Source organism: Trematomus bernacchii, unplaced genomic scaffold (genome assembly GCF_902827165.1).
Source record: "Trematomus bernacchii unplaced genomic scaffold, fTreBer1.1, whole genome shotgun sequence".
Classification (NCBI taxonomy): Eukaryota; Metazoa; Chordata; class Actinopteri; order Perciformes; family Nototheniidae; genus Trematomus; species Trematomus bernacchii.
Genome location: NW_022987720.1, coordinates 28,092,478 through 28,108,031, shown reverse-complemented (window position 1 = coordinate 28,108,031; position 15,554 = coordinate 28,092,478). Strand labels below are relative to the sequence as shown.

General features: G+C 44.6%; 2 protein-coding genes across 3 annotated transcripts in view; one reads left to right on the top strand and one right to left on the bottom strand.

Annotated features, from left to right (window-relative positions):
* ep300b (E1A binding protein p300 b) overlaps nucleotides 1–2,853 on the top strand; it is a 40,584-nt gene extending 37,731 nt beyond the window's left edge. Inside the window, 3 exon segments of the mRNA XM_034143161.1 lie at nucleotides 1–1,963; nucleotides 1,965–2,117; nucleotides 2,119–2,853. Coding sequence (XP_033999052.1) covers nucleotides 1–1,963; nucleotides 1,965–2,117; nucleotides 2,119–2,721 — 2,719 coding nt within the window. The 3' untranslated portion in view covers nucleotides 2,722–2,853.
* Nucleotides 2,854–5,038: 2,185 nt separating this feature from the next.
* cbx7a (chromobox homolog 7a) lies at nucleotides 5,039–12,436 on the bottom strand. Of its 2 annotated transcripts, XM_034143159.1 has the most exons (6): nucleotides 12,144–12,436; nucleotides 11,144–11,187; nucleotides 10,539–10,604; nucleotides 10,344–10,410; nucleotides 8,177–8,495; nucleotides 5,039–7,556 (listed from the first exon to the last, which is right to left on the bottom strand). In XM_034143159.1, the coding sequence occupies exons 1-6, from the start codon at nucleotides 12,219–12,221 to the stop codon at nucleotides 7,024–7,026; spliced, it is 1,107 nt and encodes a 368-aa protein (XP_033999050.1). In that variant the 5' UTR covers nucleotides 12,222–12,436; the 3' UTR covers nucleotides 5,039–7,023. The 2 variants fall into 2 exon arrangements, with proteins under 2 accessions (XP_033999050.1, XP_033999051.1); XM_034143160.1 differs by lacking the exons at nucleotides 10,344–10,410; nucleotides 12,144–12,436 and having other exon boundaries at nucleotides 11,144–11,158.
* Between the last annotated feature and the right edge of the window lie 3,118 nt (nucleotides 12,437–15,554).

Here is a 15,554-nt window from a genome sequence, read left to right as displayed (position 1 = left end):
CCAACATCAGATGCTCCCTCAGATCCAGCAGCAAGGTGGAGCAGGGAACCCGCAGCAGCACCACCAGAACAATCTGCCTCCATATGCCGGCCGGCCCCCAGGGTCCTCCCCGCTCCACCAGTCTCAGGGCAAACCGCTCCTCGGGTCCGCCACGCCTCCCCAGCAGCAGCAGCAGCAGCAGCAGCAGCAGCTCGGAGGCATGCAGGGAAACGTTGGGGGGCCACAACCTCCCAACCAGCCCCAGGGCCCGTCCTCCCTGCAGCAGCACCCCCCCTCCGGACCCCCACCTGCAGCGGTGGAGATCGCCATGAAGATCCAACAGGTGGCGGACGCCCAGAGGAAGATGGCTCTGCAGAGACAAGCTGCTGCAGGTTTGATGCCCTCTCACCCCCACCATCAGCAGGGCCAGGGGCAGCAGATGGCCATGGGGCACCCGGGGGCCGTGGGGCACCCGGGGGCCGTGGGGCACCCGGGGGCCGTGGGGATGGTTGGAGCCCAGGGTCTGCCTCCTCAGAACCAGGCCGCGGTGGCAGCGGCAGCAGCGGCGGCAGCAGCTCGGGCCCACATGGAGCAACAACAAGGGGCTCCACCTGGGATGATGGTTGGTGCCGGAGGGCCCATGCAGCAGCCCCCCCAGCAGGGTAACATGCCGCAGGGCCAGATGCCCCCTCAGGTTCAGCTGCAGCAGCAGAGGATGGGGGCCCCACATCAGAACCCCCAGCAGCAGCAGCAGTGGGCGGGTCAGGGGATTCCCCCCCAGCAGAGGCAAGCTATGATGAACCAAATGAACCATCCGGCCATGACTGCAGCTCAGCAGCAACAGCAACAACAGCAACAACAGCAGCAAATGCAACAACAACAACAACAACAGCAAATGCAACAGCAGCAGCAGCAACAACAACAACAACAACAGCAGCAACAACAACAGCAGCAGCAGCAGCAACAACAACAACAACAACAGCAGCAGCAGCAGCAACAAGCCGCCCTGATGAGCATGGCCCAACAGCAGCAAGGTGCTGGAGCCGGTATCCCTGGAGTTGCCGGTGCCGCCGCGACGTCTGGGGATAAAATCCCCCAGGAGGCCCTGCAGGAGCTGCTGAGGACCCTCCGCTCGCCAAGCTCTCCGCACCAGCAGCACCAGGTCCTCAACATCCTGCGCGCCAACCCACAGCTCATGGCCGCCTTTATCAAGCAGAGGGCCTCCAAATACAAGGCCCCGGGAGGAGCGGGCGGTGTCCCCGGGGGACCTCCAGGAGGGCCTGTGGGGAGCGTCATGCCGGGAGGAGGCGGCCCCCAGGTCAACATGAGCGCTGCAGGAGGAGGACAGCCCGGGATGCACATGGGTGGTCAGGGAGGAGCGAATGTTAACATGGCGACCATGGCCCAGCAGCTACAGCAACAACAACAACAGCAACAGCTGCATCAACAACAGCAGGCGCAACAACAGCAACAACAACAACAACAGCAACTACAGCAGCAGCAGCAACTACAACAGCAGCAACAGTTGCAACAACAACAACAACAGCAACTACAACAACAACAGCAGCAACAACAACAACAGCAGCAGCAGCAGCAGCAGCAGAGGCCGATGCTCAGCAGTTTACAGCAGCAGCAGGTTGCCGTTCTCCAGCAGCAACAACAGCAGCAGCAACAACAACAAGGTGCAGGGAGAGGGATGCAGGGCCAGGGGGGCCAGATGGGAAATATCAACAACCCTCAGTTCAGAGAGCTACTCATGAGGCGGCATCTCCAACAGCAACAACAGCAGCAGCAGCAGCAACAACAACAACAACAACAACAGCCGCAACAACAGCCGCAGCAGCAGCAGATGGGAGTGAGTCACGGTCAGTTCCAGCAGCCGCAGCCCCCCCAGCAGGGCTACATGGGGCAGGCTGGGATGCAGCCTCCTACAGTTGGCCAGGGGCCTCCAGGAGGGCAGCCTCTTGGCCCCCAGCAGCCCGGGGGGGGGTCCTCAGGGCCAGCAGGGTCCTCAGGGCCAGGGTTACTCAGTGGCGCAGCAGCAGGCCCTGCAGCAGCGGCTGCAACACCAGCACCACCTGCAGATGCAGCAGCAGAGCGCCATGTCGGGCCTGCAGGGCGGTGACGCAGGTCCTGGTGGGGGGGGGGGGTCCTCAGCAGCCCCCCCAAGGGCCACAGCCCCCTCAGGGCGGACCCCCATCGTCTCAGGCTCTGCTCCAGCAGGCGCTCCACCAGCGGCTCCTCCAGCAGCAGCAGCACCTGGGCCCCGGGGGGTCTCCGGCGCACAGCAACCCCATGAGCCCCCAGCAGCCGCAGCAGATGGCTCAGTCTCCGCACCCCCACCCGCACCCCCACCTCCAGAACCAGGCGCTGTCCTCGTCGCTCGCTAACCAGGTCCGGTCTCCGCAGCCGTCGCCCCGGCCGCAGTCGCAGCCGCCGCATTCCAGCCCGTCGCCGCGCATGCAGCCGCAGCCGTCCCCGCACCACATCTCCCCCCAGATGCAGACCGGATCCCCCCATCCGGGCCACATGAGCCAGCACCACCCGGGGATGGTCCAGCAGCAGCAGCAGCAGCAGCCAGGGAACCAGCAGCAGCAGAACTCTATGGATCAGTTTGGTTCGGACCCGAGCGCCATGATGTCGCAGCTGAGCGGCATGGCGGGTCTCCACGGGCCGGGGGGGGGCAGCGGGCAGGACCCTCTGGGCCAGAACATGAATCACAACCCTTTGGACATCATGTAGGAACTCAGTCGTGATTCTCCGCACAAACTGCACTCACCCAGGACAGTGTTATTGTTACCTAGCCTTTCTTTTATTTTATACGATCATTAAATGTTATTTAAAATGTTTTCAATAAAGATGCATTGAACTGAACTTCCTATGGGAGATGAACAATAAATCAAAGCAGTCGTTAAATAAATTAGAATAAATGAATTGTAAGTTATTGCTGTTAATATATTTTTTTGCCAATTGTGGACAAAGAAGGGGGTTTCTCTAAAGCGCCCCCCCCACTCACCTCCACCTCTCGCTGAATACAAGAAAGGTGATATTTTCTGGGAGGGAGGGGGGTTAATCGGCCCTTTTTTAAGAAATGTTTTTAAGATTTTAAAAGTGGTCAAGATTAAATGATTTAATGCAAAGAACTTTTCTATCGGTTTGATTTCCCGTCATTCCTCCAGTCCGTCTTTCGGCTCTGCAGAGTGATGAGGATTATTATTAATGTAAATCCAAACATGATGCATATCTTCATTTTTTATATATATATTTGGGTTTATTTATTGTTTTCTCCAGGGGGGGGGAAGGGGGTGTTGCGGAGGTGTTATGTACCCTGAGACTGCTACAATTCGTATAGAAATATATTTTTGTTATGACTGTTATGACGGGGGGGGGGGGGGGGGGGGGGTAGTGGATATTTCATTTAGGTGGGAATAATCAAATGTCAGTGTTTTATCGCGGCGGCTGTGAGACGGACATGTTGTGACGCCGGTATCGGCCATCGCGATGGACTTTCCCCGGCAAACATGCAAACCCCGTCCCTCGAATGTGTGTGCACTCCCTCCTTTTTAAAGACACTTAATACAGTGGAGGCTTGGGGAGGGGGGGTGCATACCTGTGTGCCTGAAACATTTTGCGTACATGGGCTGGGATGTGAAAATAACGGGTGAGGTGGGGTCCTTTTTTTTTTTAGTGTTTTTAATTTAGTTTTTTGTTTTTTTAAGGATTCTCGGAACAGAGGATTTTGATCCAAATGAACTGTGTTGCACAGAAATGAGGAGAAAAAGGAGAAATCGCTCTCCGTCTCTTTCTGCCTCGTCCCCTTTGCTGCTCCCCTCAGACTTTAAATCCTTCCTCCTCCTCTTCCTCCTCTGTAGGGGAAGTTGCTCCCCCTCCCCTCAAACTCCATCCTCTTCATCTTTCTGCTAAGAACTTTGGGAGTTTAATTTAATATTTTTTACTGTACAAAGGAAACACAAACTGTGGACTCAAATACTGTTTTTTATAATAAAATGAAAATTACCAACAGTGACGTGTCCGGCATGAGGCTGTCTGTGTGAGGCATGGGAAGTGGGCGAGAAAGCCAACTGTAGAAATACTCCATTACAAGTAGGAGTACTGCATTTAAAATGGTACTAGGTACAAATATATAGAACGCAAAAAAATACTTTGAAATGTGCAAAATGTAAAAAGGGCTTTAAACTTGAAGGATTGTTACTGGTTTGATATATGTGCCTCTCTTCTTTAGAAGCTTTGAAATCTGGCACTGATCTTAGCTTGATTTGTTTGGATATTATTTATAATGTTTCAATTATTTGAGTTAACTTGCCAAATGCTGAGTATTTTACACACTCAGCTGTAAGTAAAATTATTGTGTTCAAATCCTTAAGTAGAAAGAAGCATGTAAGTATACGCAGAATGCTCTTAAAGTATTAAAAATGAGGATGTGCTGTTAAATGTTCCCTGTTAAACATAATCAAAGCTCTACTTTTATATAGTATGTTATTTGAATCCAGACCTCTTTGATCACAGCTGGTTTGGTTTATACACACACACACACACACACACACACACACACACACTGCTGCTTCTCCTCAGACATGAGCTGCGATTCACTGGAAACTCGTCGTCTATGACGTCACTTACAGTAATGTGTCTTTCCTGAGAGCAACACGCCCCCTGGCGGCGACACGTGGTACAACTACTGTTAACTATCAAAGCAGTTTTCAAAAAAATGTTTTCAGACATGGTAAAAGCGAAGCAGGTGAAGAAACATTTTTGGTTTAGTTTAGTGTTGGTCGTTGAGAAATGACCCAAACAAAATGTGATAAATTATCCTTTTTTCCCGCTGTTTTTTAGTCATAAAAACACAGGAGAAAAGAGATTAGAAAATGAATCTAATAGAATATAAAAATATAATCTTCCTTCCTTTTCAGGACGGTTTTTTTTTCCTCTTCTGTACCAAAATCAGACATTTCAAATAGTAGCTGCAGCACTCACTTCTTAAATGAAACATCATGTTGATGTTGAGTAATGCCACATAATAAATAGACTCAATGCAGAGTTATTTTAATACATATTTATTGGAAATGTCGAAATAAAAATACATTTTTCAAGAGAAGACATATGTTTGACAGTTTATCTTTGTCAGAGAAAGACACATATAAGTGACATAAGTTAGTTTAGCTTATACATGTGACATGCAATAAATAAATGGTCATTACAGTCGAACCTAATGCACATTTGCTTCCTTTATTACACATCGGAGCAGCGGCGGTGTAAACTGATATCTCCTCTTTTGAAATACACAAAGGCTAGTGAAAAGATTGGACTCAATTGGTAATACAAAAATAGAACCAGGAAGTATTTCATGCTTTAAAAGCAAAAGGACAGACGACAGCAAACACAACTGTGTACTTAATTTTGTGCATCTTAGCCTCCTTGAAATGCAGAACTTCATCTAAGCGGCAGACATTCATTTATTTCCTCTTTGTTTTATGTCTTTTGTGACAGAAATAAACCCCTTCAACAGACAGCAGGACAGTGCTCTGTGTGGCACAGACTGACAGGGCATGCAGGAATCTCTCTGTGAATACTGGAAAACATAAAGAATAGAGCAACATCTCTACAAAACGTTATTTGTAAGAAAAGAGGCGACTGAAACAGGCCCCGAGAACAGATTTGAGCGCCTGGCTGGAAAGCACTGAGGACGACCGGAATATAAGTAGCTGCTGCATGGAAGTAGTAATGTGCACTGTTACATATGCTGTCAGTCAGTAGTCCAGGCGACCCCTGGAATGAAACCTGCCACTGATATCTATGTATTCCTCTGGAGTGCTATGGATGATTTGAGGATATTTTTGGGGCCTCTGGCTTCCTATCGCGCCTGATAGAGTGGTGCAGGAATGAGTCCTGAAACCAGTCAGCATTTTAACGCTTCTGGTTTCCCTCATTTAAAACTCAACGGTATTTCTAACGTGATTGTGGTTAGATGCCTCAATTAGTTGGTAAAAAACTAGCTTAAGAGATTTTTATGGTTTGTTTTTTAAGTCATGTGACCATGCTGTAGTTTGTTTTCAGCCTAAAGTTAGTGTTTTTCTTCTGGCGATTGCATTTACGCTTCAAAATACTTCAGTAAATACACCACTGGTACATTTCTGAAGCCCTTATGTGTGAGTGATTGTTAAGAAGAGTCTAAAAAAGACTACTTAACGTCAACTTTACTGTAGCAGCCGTTAGCTTAGCGGTGGAGACGTAGGCCGTTTCTCAATCGCGAGGATGCTGGCTTGGTAGTCGCGTACATATTTACCAACACATGTTCTACGCCACTACATACTTACATTTAAATGTGTGCTGCGTCGGTTCAGCCATTCTCTGCAAGGGTTTTTTTAATTGGACCGTGCGCAAAGCATTGTGGGGATTTTAAGGACGCGAAGTCTACCCATGTGCAGCCTCGAAATTTCCCCCAAACCAAGGACGCGGCCTCGGGGGAATCCCAAGTATGCTGGAGATTGGAACAGTCCTTCGGCGGCACTCGATGACGTAGCGTCCTTGAAATATTGGCTTGGAAGCCAATATCCTCGCGATTGAGAAACGGCCGTAATGTCATGGTTCGTTTGAAGCTAACGTTAGCTTTTTACTTCTGGAGATAGCATTAATGCTTGTAATATCATAAAGTGCCATTAGTATTCAGAGATTATCCTGCTGTATAAGTATCATAAAAATGTGTTCGCCATGGATCTTATTTTCTGGAATATTTTAAATTCCAATGTAAAAATCCCATTGGCTTTTTGTCAGTGAGAAACTCTCGCAATGCTAACTTCCATGTCGGCCTGCAGAAATTCGCTATTACTGCACCACTCTATATATGCGCCACAATAATAAAATGATTTATTTATTTAAAGGCAACAATGTCTTCAGTGAACTCAGTAGGAAATGAGTGTATCTTTGTAAACGTGTGGACTTAACTAACAAACACGACTATTTACACGTATAAAATGAGTGGCAAGTCTACTTATGGTTATTTGAATCTCTCTTTTATCTCAACCTTTAATAGCCCTTGAAGAAGCCTTTGGCCACCGGGGCTTCTTTAATCGTCACTGTCAGACAGTTGATCGTCACGTCAGTAGATATCACCTTTCTGGGATGTTCATCCTCAGCGGGATCAGCAGGCGTTGTTTCCGTTTCGCTCTGATTGTCGCACCCTTCTTCCTTCTTATTCGCCGGCTCCTCAGTGGTGGAGTCTGTAGTGTCGCTGCTCCCTCGGAGACTCACTATCACCGAAGTTGTGTTGTTGCGTCGAGAAATGCTGCTCTCCAATTTGGGACACTCCGACTCTACTTCATCCTCACTTTTGAACCAATCTGACTCCACAGAAACCTCATCGTCCAGTGTAGCCTTGGGAGTTGAATCACTGTCTTTTGATTGGTCGCACACAACGGTTTGAATCGTTTCCGAAGTCCATCCTCCCGGTCTGTCAGTCCATGTTTCTGTGCTCACCGTTGCCAGCTCGGTGTCCGACTTCTCCTCCTCCTCCTCAGTCTCTAAGTCCTCTCGCTCCAGCAAGGGTGGGGAGCTGCACTCTGCCCGACATTAAAGAAAGAAAATGGTGTTCACCTTCAAATGTTCAAAGGGTCATGACCATGGATGTATAATAAGAACTGGATACAGCGTGGGAGGCGGGGCCTCGTTCATTCCTATGAGAGTTGCTCATTGGCGCGTGAAGACAAAATGGCCCAACTTTTGAGAGAGCGAAACGTCACGAAAGTATTCATATAATCCGTTCTTATTGTGCATCCATGGGTAAAAGTAAAACTCATATAGTACTGAACACGTCACATGAACGTGCCAGGCGGCGCGGTCCCGTGGGTTAGATGCGCGTTCATAATGCTGAGGGAAATAACTCTCAGAATAACGTTATTAGCACATTTTACAACTTGAGGACCGAATGTTTTTAATAAGGGCTATACAAATGTTCATACTGGGTCGTTTATTTAGTTTAAAAAAAATTATCCAACGATTTACAGACGTCTCTTTCCCAATGTTAGTCAATGGGAAAAAGTGTTTCCGGGCCCAGCGACTGATACGGAAGTGTAGTACCGCCGTTTGGCCACAACGAATGTTTTCCTCAGAGTCCGGCGCACTTCCTAGGTGCTTTGTCATGACCACGTGAATTAATTTCTAAGTGATTAACTTTACAAACCATAGAAACTGTCTTCACACGTCTCCTCTGTGATGCTTTCGGACTCTTGCTTCTCTTCTTCGCTGGTGCCACTCCAGTCTTCCTCAATGGGTTCCACTCTCCTCGTCTTCAGGGGGTGGATATCTTTCTTTGAGGGTCCATCAGACCCACATATGGACACCCTCTGTCTGCTCTTCCTCCGGGCCAGACGTCGGTACAGACTGCCTCGTTCACCCTGGTCCACATCTGTACTCATGGATCGGGTGAGGGAGAGTCGTAATCGAGGGGGGGGTTTCTCCGAGGCCTTGCTTGCACTTCGGAGGTCCATGGCAAAGATGTTCTGTGGCAGAGCAAAAGTCCCAAATCATTAATGTGTTCATTTTGAGACAACAGTTAAACAATGTTAGAGACACAATTCTGTCAAATGTGCAGAAAACTACCTGAAGTGTCATACTTACATTTGTCCCGAATGAAAAACATGTCGCTAAGCTAATGAGTTTATTTAGGAGTGTTGCATAAAGCTTATTTTTTTCAGTTTTATCAGTGCCTGTATGTATAGAGTTATGTGTATACGGTAGTTTAGATATGCACTTCAGTTACCATTGTTAGGCTTTACTCACTTAATAGCATTACGTAGCGTCTTTTTTTGGCAGAAAGGTGCTGGCTGGTTGCTGGGCAGAAACTCCCAGCGTTTCATTGAAAATATCAGGGAAGCTCTTTCTTTAATGAAACTCTGCAAGGAGAGTCTGCCCAGAGTCCAGCCAGTGTCTTTCTTCCAGAAAAGATGCTATGTGGACACAGGGCCTTAGCTAGCTTCTTCAAAGTGGACAGAACAGTGAAAATGAAAAAATAAATAAAGCCAAACTCAGGAACAGAAAATGAGAATGATGTTCCCCTTAAAGAATATGAAAAGGTCAAAGTTCATTTTTTGTTGTTTTAGATACGCACCATTAGAAGATGTGGCAAGAAGTAGGCTAACTGACAAAACCAATGCGAGAAATCTTGCTCTGAAACGAACCGTAGGTTAAGTAATGAAGAAATATGAAAATATCACTGTGACAAACGAGAAAGGACAAAAACTGGTGAGTTTCAATAAAATGATAAAGATGTTAATATTTTATATGAGGCAGAGTTAGGCTAACATTTAGCTAGCTAGCCACAAAGTTGCTAGTGCGTAAAGGTTTAGCTAGCTAGCTAAAAATGTGCTAGTGCGATAATGTTTGGCTAGCTAGCTACAAAGTTGCTAGTGACAATGCTAACAATATAATGTTGACAATAACCATAACAGCTGCTAACGCATCTTGGTATCTCCTCTTAAAACACTATTAATTCAACCATTGTCTTTTGATCCACAAATGATTTAACTTTTGAGAGAATGGTCACCTACTAGCATCTAGCTAATGGCACACATTTGAGATTACGGAAATGTTTAGATTAAAATTCGAAGGAAATTTGGCCCAATTGGTGTTATGAGACCTAGCAGTGGGGTTATTGCCATTGAATGTAAATACTGGAAAACTTTGTGACACAAAGGAAATGTATGGAGAATGGAAAATATGTTTCATTGTTCTTACCTTCAACAAAGAGAAAAACTAAAAATAATTGATCCTACTAAGTATTCATCTAATGTAATGTAATGTAATATTCATCTAAAATGCTAGCAGGCTTCAGAGTTGATTTGAAGTACAATGGCTATTACCAAGCAGGTAGAGTCAGATGAAAGATGCTAGAGTAGCACATTGGGAAATGGGCTTTACCCATACCAGTGACCAAAAGTCAGGATACCTTGGACTCTTTGGTTAGGTTTGCGAGTTGGATTGCAGAATCTACTGGCCTGATTTTAAGGAAAACTGGTGGTATGGTGTAGCATCATTTAAAAACAGATCTGAATCACAGGGCTACACACATTATTTCCCCCCCATGGAAACCGCCTTGGGGGAGGTCTGTACTGTCCGAGTCCCCAAGAGGTGAGTGAGTTGTGTGGGGAGTTAGAGGGTCCTCCTAATAGTCTACTTTTACAACCAACGATTGTTATATATTTAGATAAACAAACTCCTCACTGAGCAGTCAAAATGAGTGGAGAAAGAAACAACAAAGACATGTGAGACTAGAACAAAGGTTAGTGTGCAGTCAGAATTGGTAGAGAAAGGTACAACAGAGTCAAGTGAGGATGAAGGTGTCTTCTCACCCGCAGGAGGAGCCTCCTGGGTCTGAGACCTTTCCTCCGGTACGCCAGAGCTCTGATCTTCTGCTGACTGGAAGAAGGAAAAGGAAACAGAGGGAAGGAGAGAACAGAGAACAAGTGACGAAGAGAAACAGATTGTGAGCTAGAAAACATAAACGCTGTGCAAGCATAAAGTAAAAGCTCTCAAAGATTACTCACTGCTCTTCGTAGGCCAGGACGAGGCGCGGGTCCAAAATATTGTCCTCTGGTTCCCAAGTACTGTATCTGCCAACACACACACATTTAATTAAGTCAGTCTATCTATCCCTCCGTCCATCTACCCATATATCTGTCAGTCTTTTGAAAGTCTCTAAGAAATATTCTATAAATAAAACTTGTCATCCTTGTTTAGACAGTCATTGGTGAAGAATAACCACATTTCTTAAAAATAGAATAAAAAACAAAACAAATATATACATATGCACAGTAGAAAATACATATATTCAGAAGAGTATCTAAGAATACACACTATGAGATATACAGAATCAATTCCAATCCTGTCTAATATCCAAATCTACAAAACGGACAGAAAAAAAAAAAACATGTTGTACTATATACTTTATAGATGGTGCAGAGTAGCTTTTATATAAAAGTTGAATCCATCCATTCATCTATCCATCTATCTATCCATCCATCCATCCATCCATCCATCTATCTATGCAGCAGCAACGCAGGTATTAGGCAGCATTTTTTTTATATATATAAAAGGGCCACTGAGTTAATATTGAGGCTATGAGGTTCATGATGAGTCAAGGCTTACTCACTTTGGGGACCATCCCTGCCATTTCAGAAGATATTCCACATTACCCTGAGGAGAGAGAGAAAGAGGGGGGAGACAGAGAGTTACTTATTACATTCACCCACATTTCCCCCCTCATTGTGGTGCATTAAGAAGCTAAACGCAAGACCGAAAAAGCAGGACTGTCCCTTTAAGGGTCATACACATTTTAGGCCCTTTTTTTAAATAGTGTGTTTTCATGAGGGGGGGGGTGACGTCAATGACGGGTGACGTGACCGCACATGGGCTCCACGAGCCGGTCTCTACAATGCACGAGCTACTTCTAGAACGCTTTGTGATAGGTGGGGCCACGCGAACATGTAAACAACGTGGTGTTGCGCAACCGGAATGATCACAGTCAGAGAGGAAAATAACAACATGACCACATCCATGGATAAACAAAGTGAGCATGTGGAGGAGAGCTTTTATTTGTGAGCACATTTGTTTTTGTATAATTATTTTGTATTACATCACAATTTATTTTACATTACAGAGTACACTGTATGAGCACATGCTTCGTGAAAATAAGCCTTCAAAATCCACATGTTTCTCCAACGTGAAACAACCATCACGCAGCACCCAGTGTTATTACGCAGCATTTTCCCACCGATTCTCCGCTGCTCACTGGCGTAACTCATATCAAGTGCGTAGCTCCCCTCACTTTGTCCGTAAACGCGTTTTCTGGATACCTACACACCCCCTTCCCCGTCTTACTACAGCTGCGTGGGCATCAAAACATGCTTAACGCTGCAGCATCTCATGCAGCCTCACGGAGAGGCTGCAGGAGGAGACTCCTGCTGTGAAACATTCCTGAACTTTGGCACAGTGGATGGAAATAATAGATATATATCTCGTGCGTAAAGTAGTTTATAAGGATATTGCGTAGCGTAGTTTTGTTGTGTACAGCGAATCGGAACACACTGTTCATTATTTGGGAAAACAAGCAAGTGATAAGTTATGTGTTGTGTGTTATTAGTTTGTCTTACCTTTCTCACTCTCTTCTTAGTTATTGACTCCACAGCAAACACTTGGTCTCCTATGAGTCCTATCGATGAGCGCTCCATCGCTCCAAACAACTACTGGGTCTCTGCTGGTTTATTTGAGAAGTGCCGAAACAAAAATAGTTATATATTACCGGAAAGTGTCACTGCTGCTGCTCTGATTTCTGTTTCTCTCTCTTTCCTCTCTCCAAAAACTCCCTGAACCTGCCTCCCTGACTTTCTGAAATCTGCGAGTGCGACACATCAACACAGGAGGACAAGCCGCGCGCTGCTTTAAGTCCTGCGTACCGCCCCTCCATTGCGTAGGAACCGGTAGGAACGTATGAACCGAGCCCCCAATGCGCGTTCCCGAGACGGCGTGACCGCGTACGCAAATTGGGGCAGAGTGCAGAAGAGGGGCAGAGAGGAGGGTGAAGGGGGGTTGGGGTTGGGGTCAAAACCACAAGGTTCATAAACTTAGTGGGGGATTTCACAAACATTTTATTTTTAAAAACATAGAAATTAATATATTTTAGGAGGAATTCTGACTCAGTGAACACATAGTATACTTATATATATTTAAGATAAGATAATATGAACCTTTATTGATCCCCGTAGGAAATTCAGGTGTCATAGCAGCAACAGAATAAGACAGAAACACAAATAGTACACATAAGAATACAACAACAAAAAAGTAGTAAAAGTTGCTCAACATGTTTTGCACCATGGGAAACATGTCCTAATTATTCCAGTAGGAGGAATTTTAACACAGTGAACTCATCTTTTTATTTTATTTCAGCGCATAACTTGCATTTTTACAGTTTTTTTACTTTACTTTTTAGGAAGTGAAATGCGTTTTAAAAAATTTTTTTTTATAGAAATAATTGTTTGAATGCAGCAAATCAGATGTGTAGCCAAATACCATTATCACAAATGTATTAAAAGGTAATAAAAGACAACAAATCAAAGCCCACTAATTAACATACCATTGGGATTATTATGTGCCCTAGCAGGGAGCATTTAACATACAACAAATAAAATATTCAGCCCAAAGTTTCCCGTAAATTGACAAATTATACACATTTTCTATGGAATCAAGAGCAACGAGTCAGCTGACGGCAGATGTTGTTGGTAATGCATGAAGCCAGGCTAGCTGTTTCGAGTCTTTATGCTAAGCTAGGCTAACACTCTGTTGACTGTAGCCTTAACTTGTCACCAGAAAACACATTTTTATTCCTCACACTATGTCCACCATGTACAGCGACCTTGGGTCCCGTGAAAGGCGCTTTATAAATTCCATTTATTCTTATTCTTATTCTTATTCTGTTAAGATAATTCCAAACAGTTCACGTCAATGAAATCACAACCTAAAACTTGATACAAAGGCTTTCTGCTCTCTCACATGTAACGCAGTAATATGAGGTTTTGCACAGAACACACTGAACTCCAGCCTCACCGTCGAACAGAGCGTTATGTGCTTATGTATTTTTATGTAACAGTAGTAAAGGCAGGAAAGATCAGAATCTGCAATGGAGATGAAAGCCTCGCTTCACTCGCTGCTGGAAATGTTCACCCCTCCAGCCGTGTTTGATCCAAATATGGAACAAAAACATCTTAATTTCACATCCTGAATGCTTAGCAACACCTCTGCAGAGAGCGCAGCTGTAAATAAGACTGAGAACAAACACTGATCCGGATCTCAGCGATAATTAAGACATTAATGATCATTTATGATTATTATATTTAATACTGTACACACACACACACACACACAACTCTTATCCAACTTCATACCTGAACGAGTGAGGACCGGGCATAAAGTGACTGCTATGGAAAAAAGGCCCAGAGCCAATATTTCCTATTATCTTTCAAAGGGGCTAGTGTGTATCAGATTACAGTAAAACTCTCTGTAACTCACACACGCACACACACACGCACACACACACACACACACACACACACACACACACACACACACACACACACACACACACACACACACACACACACACACACACACACACACACACACACACAGTCCACGGACACTGTGCACCTGGATCATTGCATCGCTTACGGGCATTGGGTGTCATGGCAACTGTTTCTATAACTACCACGGAAAAGCTGGATGATGATGATGATGATGATTATGAAGATGATGATGATGATGATGAGACAGCGGGAAAAGTTCAAGGCTGAAGAGTAATCCACCTCTACTGACCCAACTGTGACCTTTGACCTCTTAATACCCAGATTATGTCAGCACAACCAAAACATTCCCATAATAATCAATCATTATTTGCATGGTTATATATAGCATCTGTGGTATTAAGTACAGTAATCCTTTTTGTTGTGTTTTATGGAAGCATGTAGGTGTCTACATCTGTTCACTAGAGTGGTGACTAATAATTGTTCTGATAATTAAGGAATCTTTCAATTATTTTCTCAATAATTTGATGATCGTTTGGTGAATAAAAGATCAGAAAAAACGCAAAAATATCACATGCTTCAACAGCTGAAGTTGACTTTTATTTAATATCTTTGCAACAGTAATCAGTGTATTCAGTGTCTCGTTATCACACAATACAGGAATATTATATCAGATATGTTAGTTAGAAATGTTTTTTTATGTTATGATTAATGGGTTATCAAACAGATACATTTGCTGACAATTGATTCAGCTTATAATATTATCATCATGCTTCATCTCTCCTGATGTAACCATCCAAGAAAACCCTGACCCTCACCATGAGATCATCTGGGTTATTTCTGGTACTTTCAACACGCTCCCATCAGAGGTTCAATATTCAAATGTTGTTTTTGGGCCGAGTAATACTCTTCATGACGGGTGAACTGAATAAAGTGGTGCAGGAATGAGTCCTAAAATTGGAAAATAAGTTAGCATTCATCATTTTTGGTTTTGTCGTCTTGAAGTCAATCATTTTGGTTGGATTCCTGAAATAAGATCTGTGGATAAAACAAGCTTACGACATTTTCATATTTTGTTCTACGACATAAATAAGTCAATAAATACCCCACTGGTGACTGTCTAAGGCTTTTGTGTCTTAAAAACGGCAGGTGTTGCCAACAAGTGACTAAATTAGACTATACTACTAATACTAATACTACTACTAAAGCTACTACTACTACTAACTACTACCACTACTACTACTACTACTACTACTACTACTACTACTACTACTACTACTACTACTACAGCTGCTACTACTACTACTAACTACTACTACAGCTGCTACTACTACTACTACTACTACTACTACTACTACTACTACTACTACTACTACAGCTGCTACTACTACTACTAACTACTACTACAGCTGCTACTACTACAGCTACTACTACTACTGCTACTACTACTACTACTACTACTATAGCTACTACTACTACAGCTGCTAC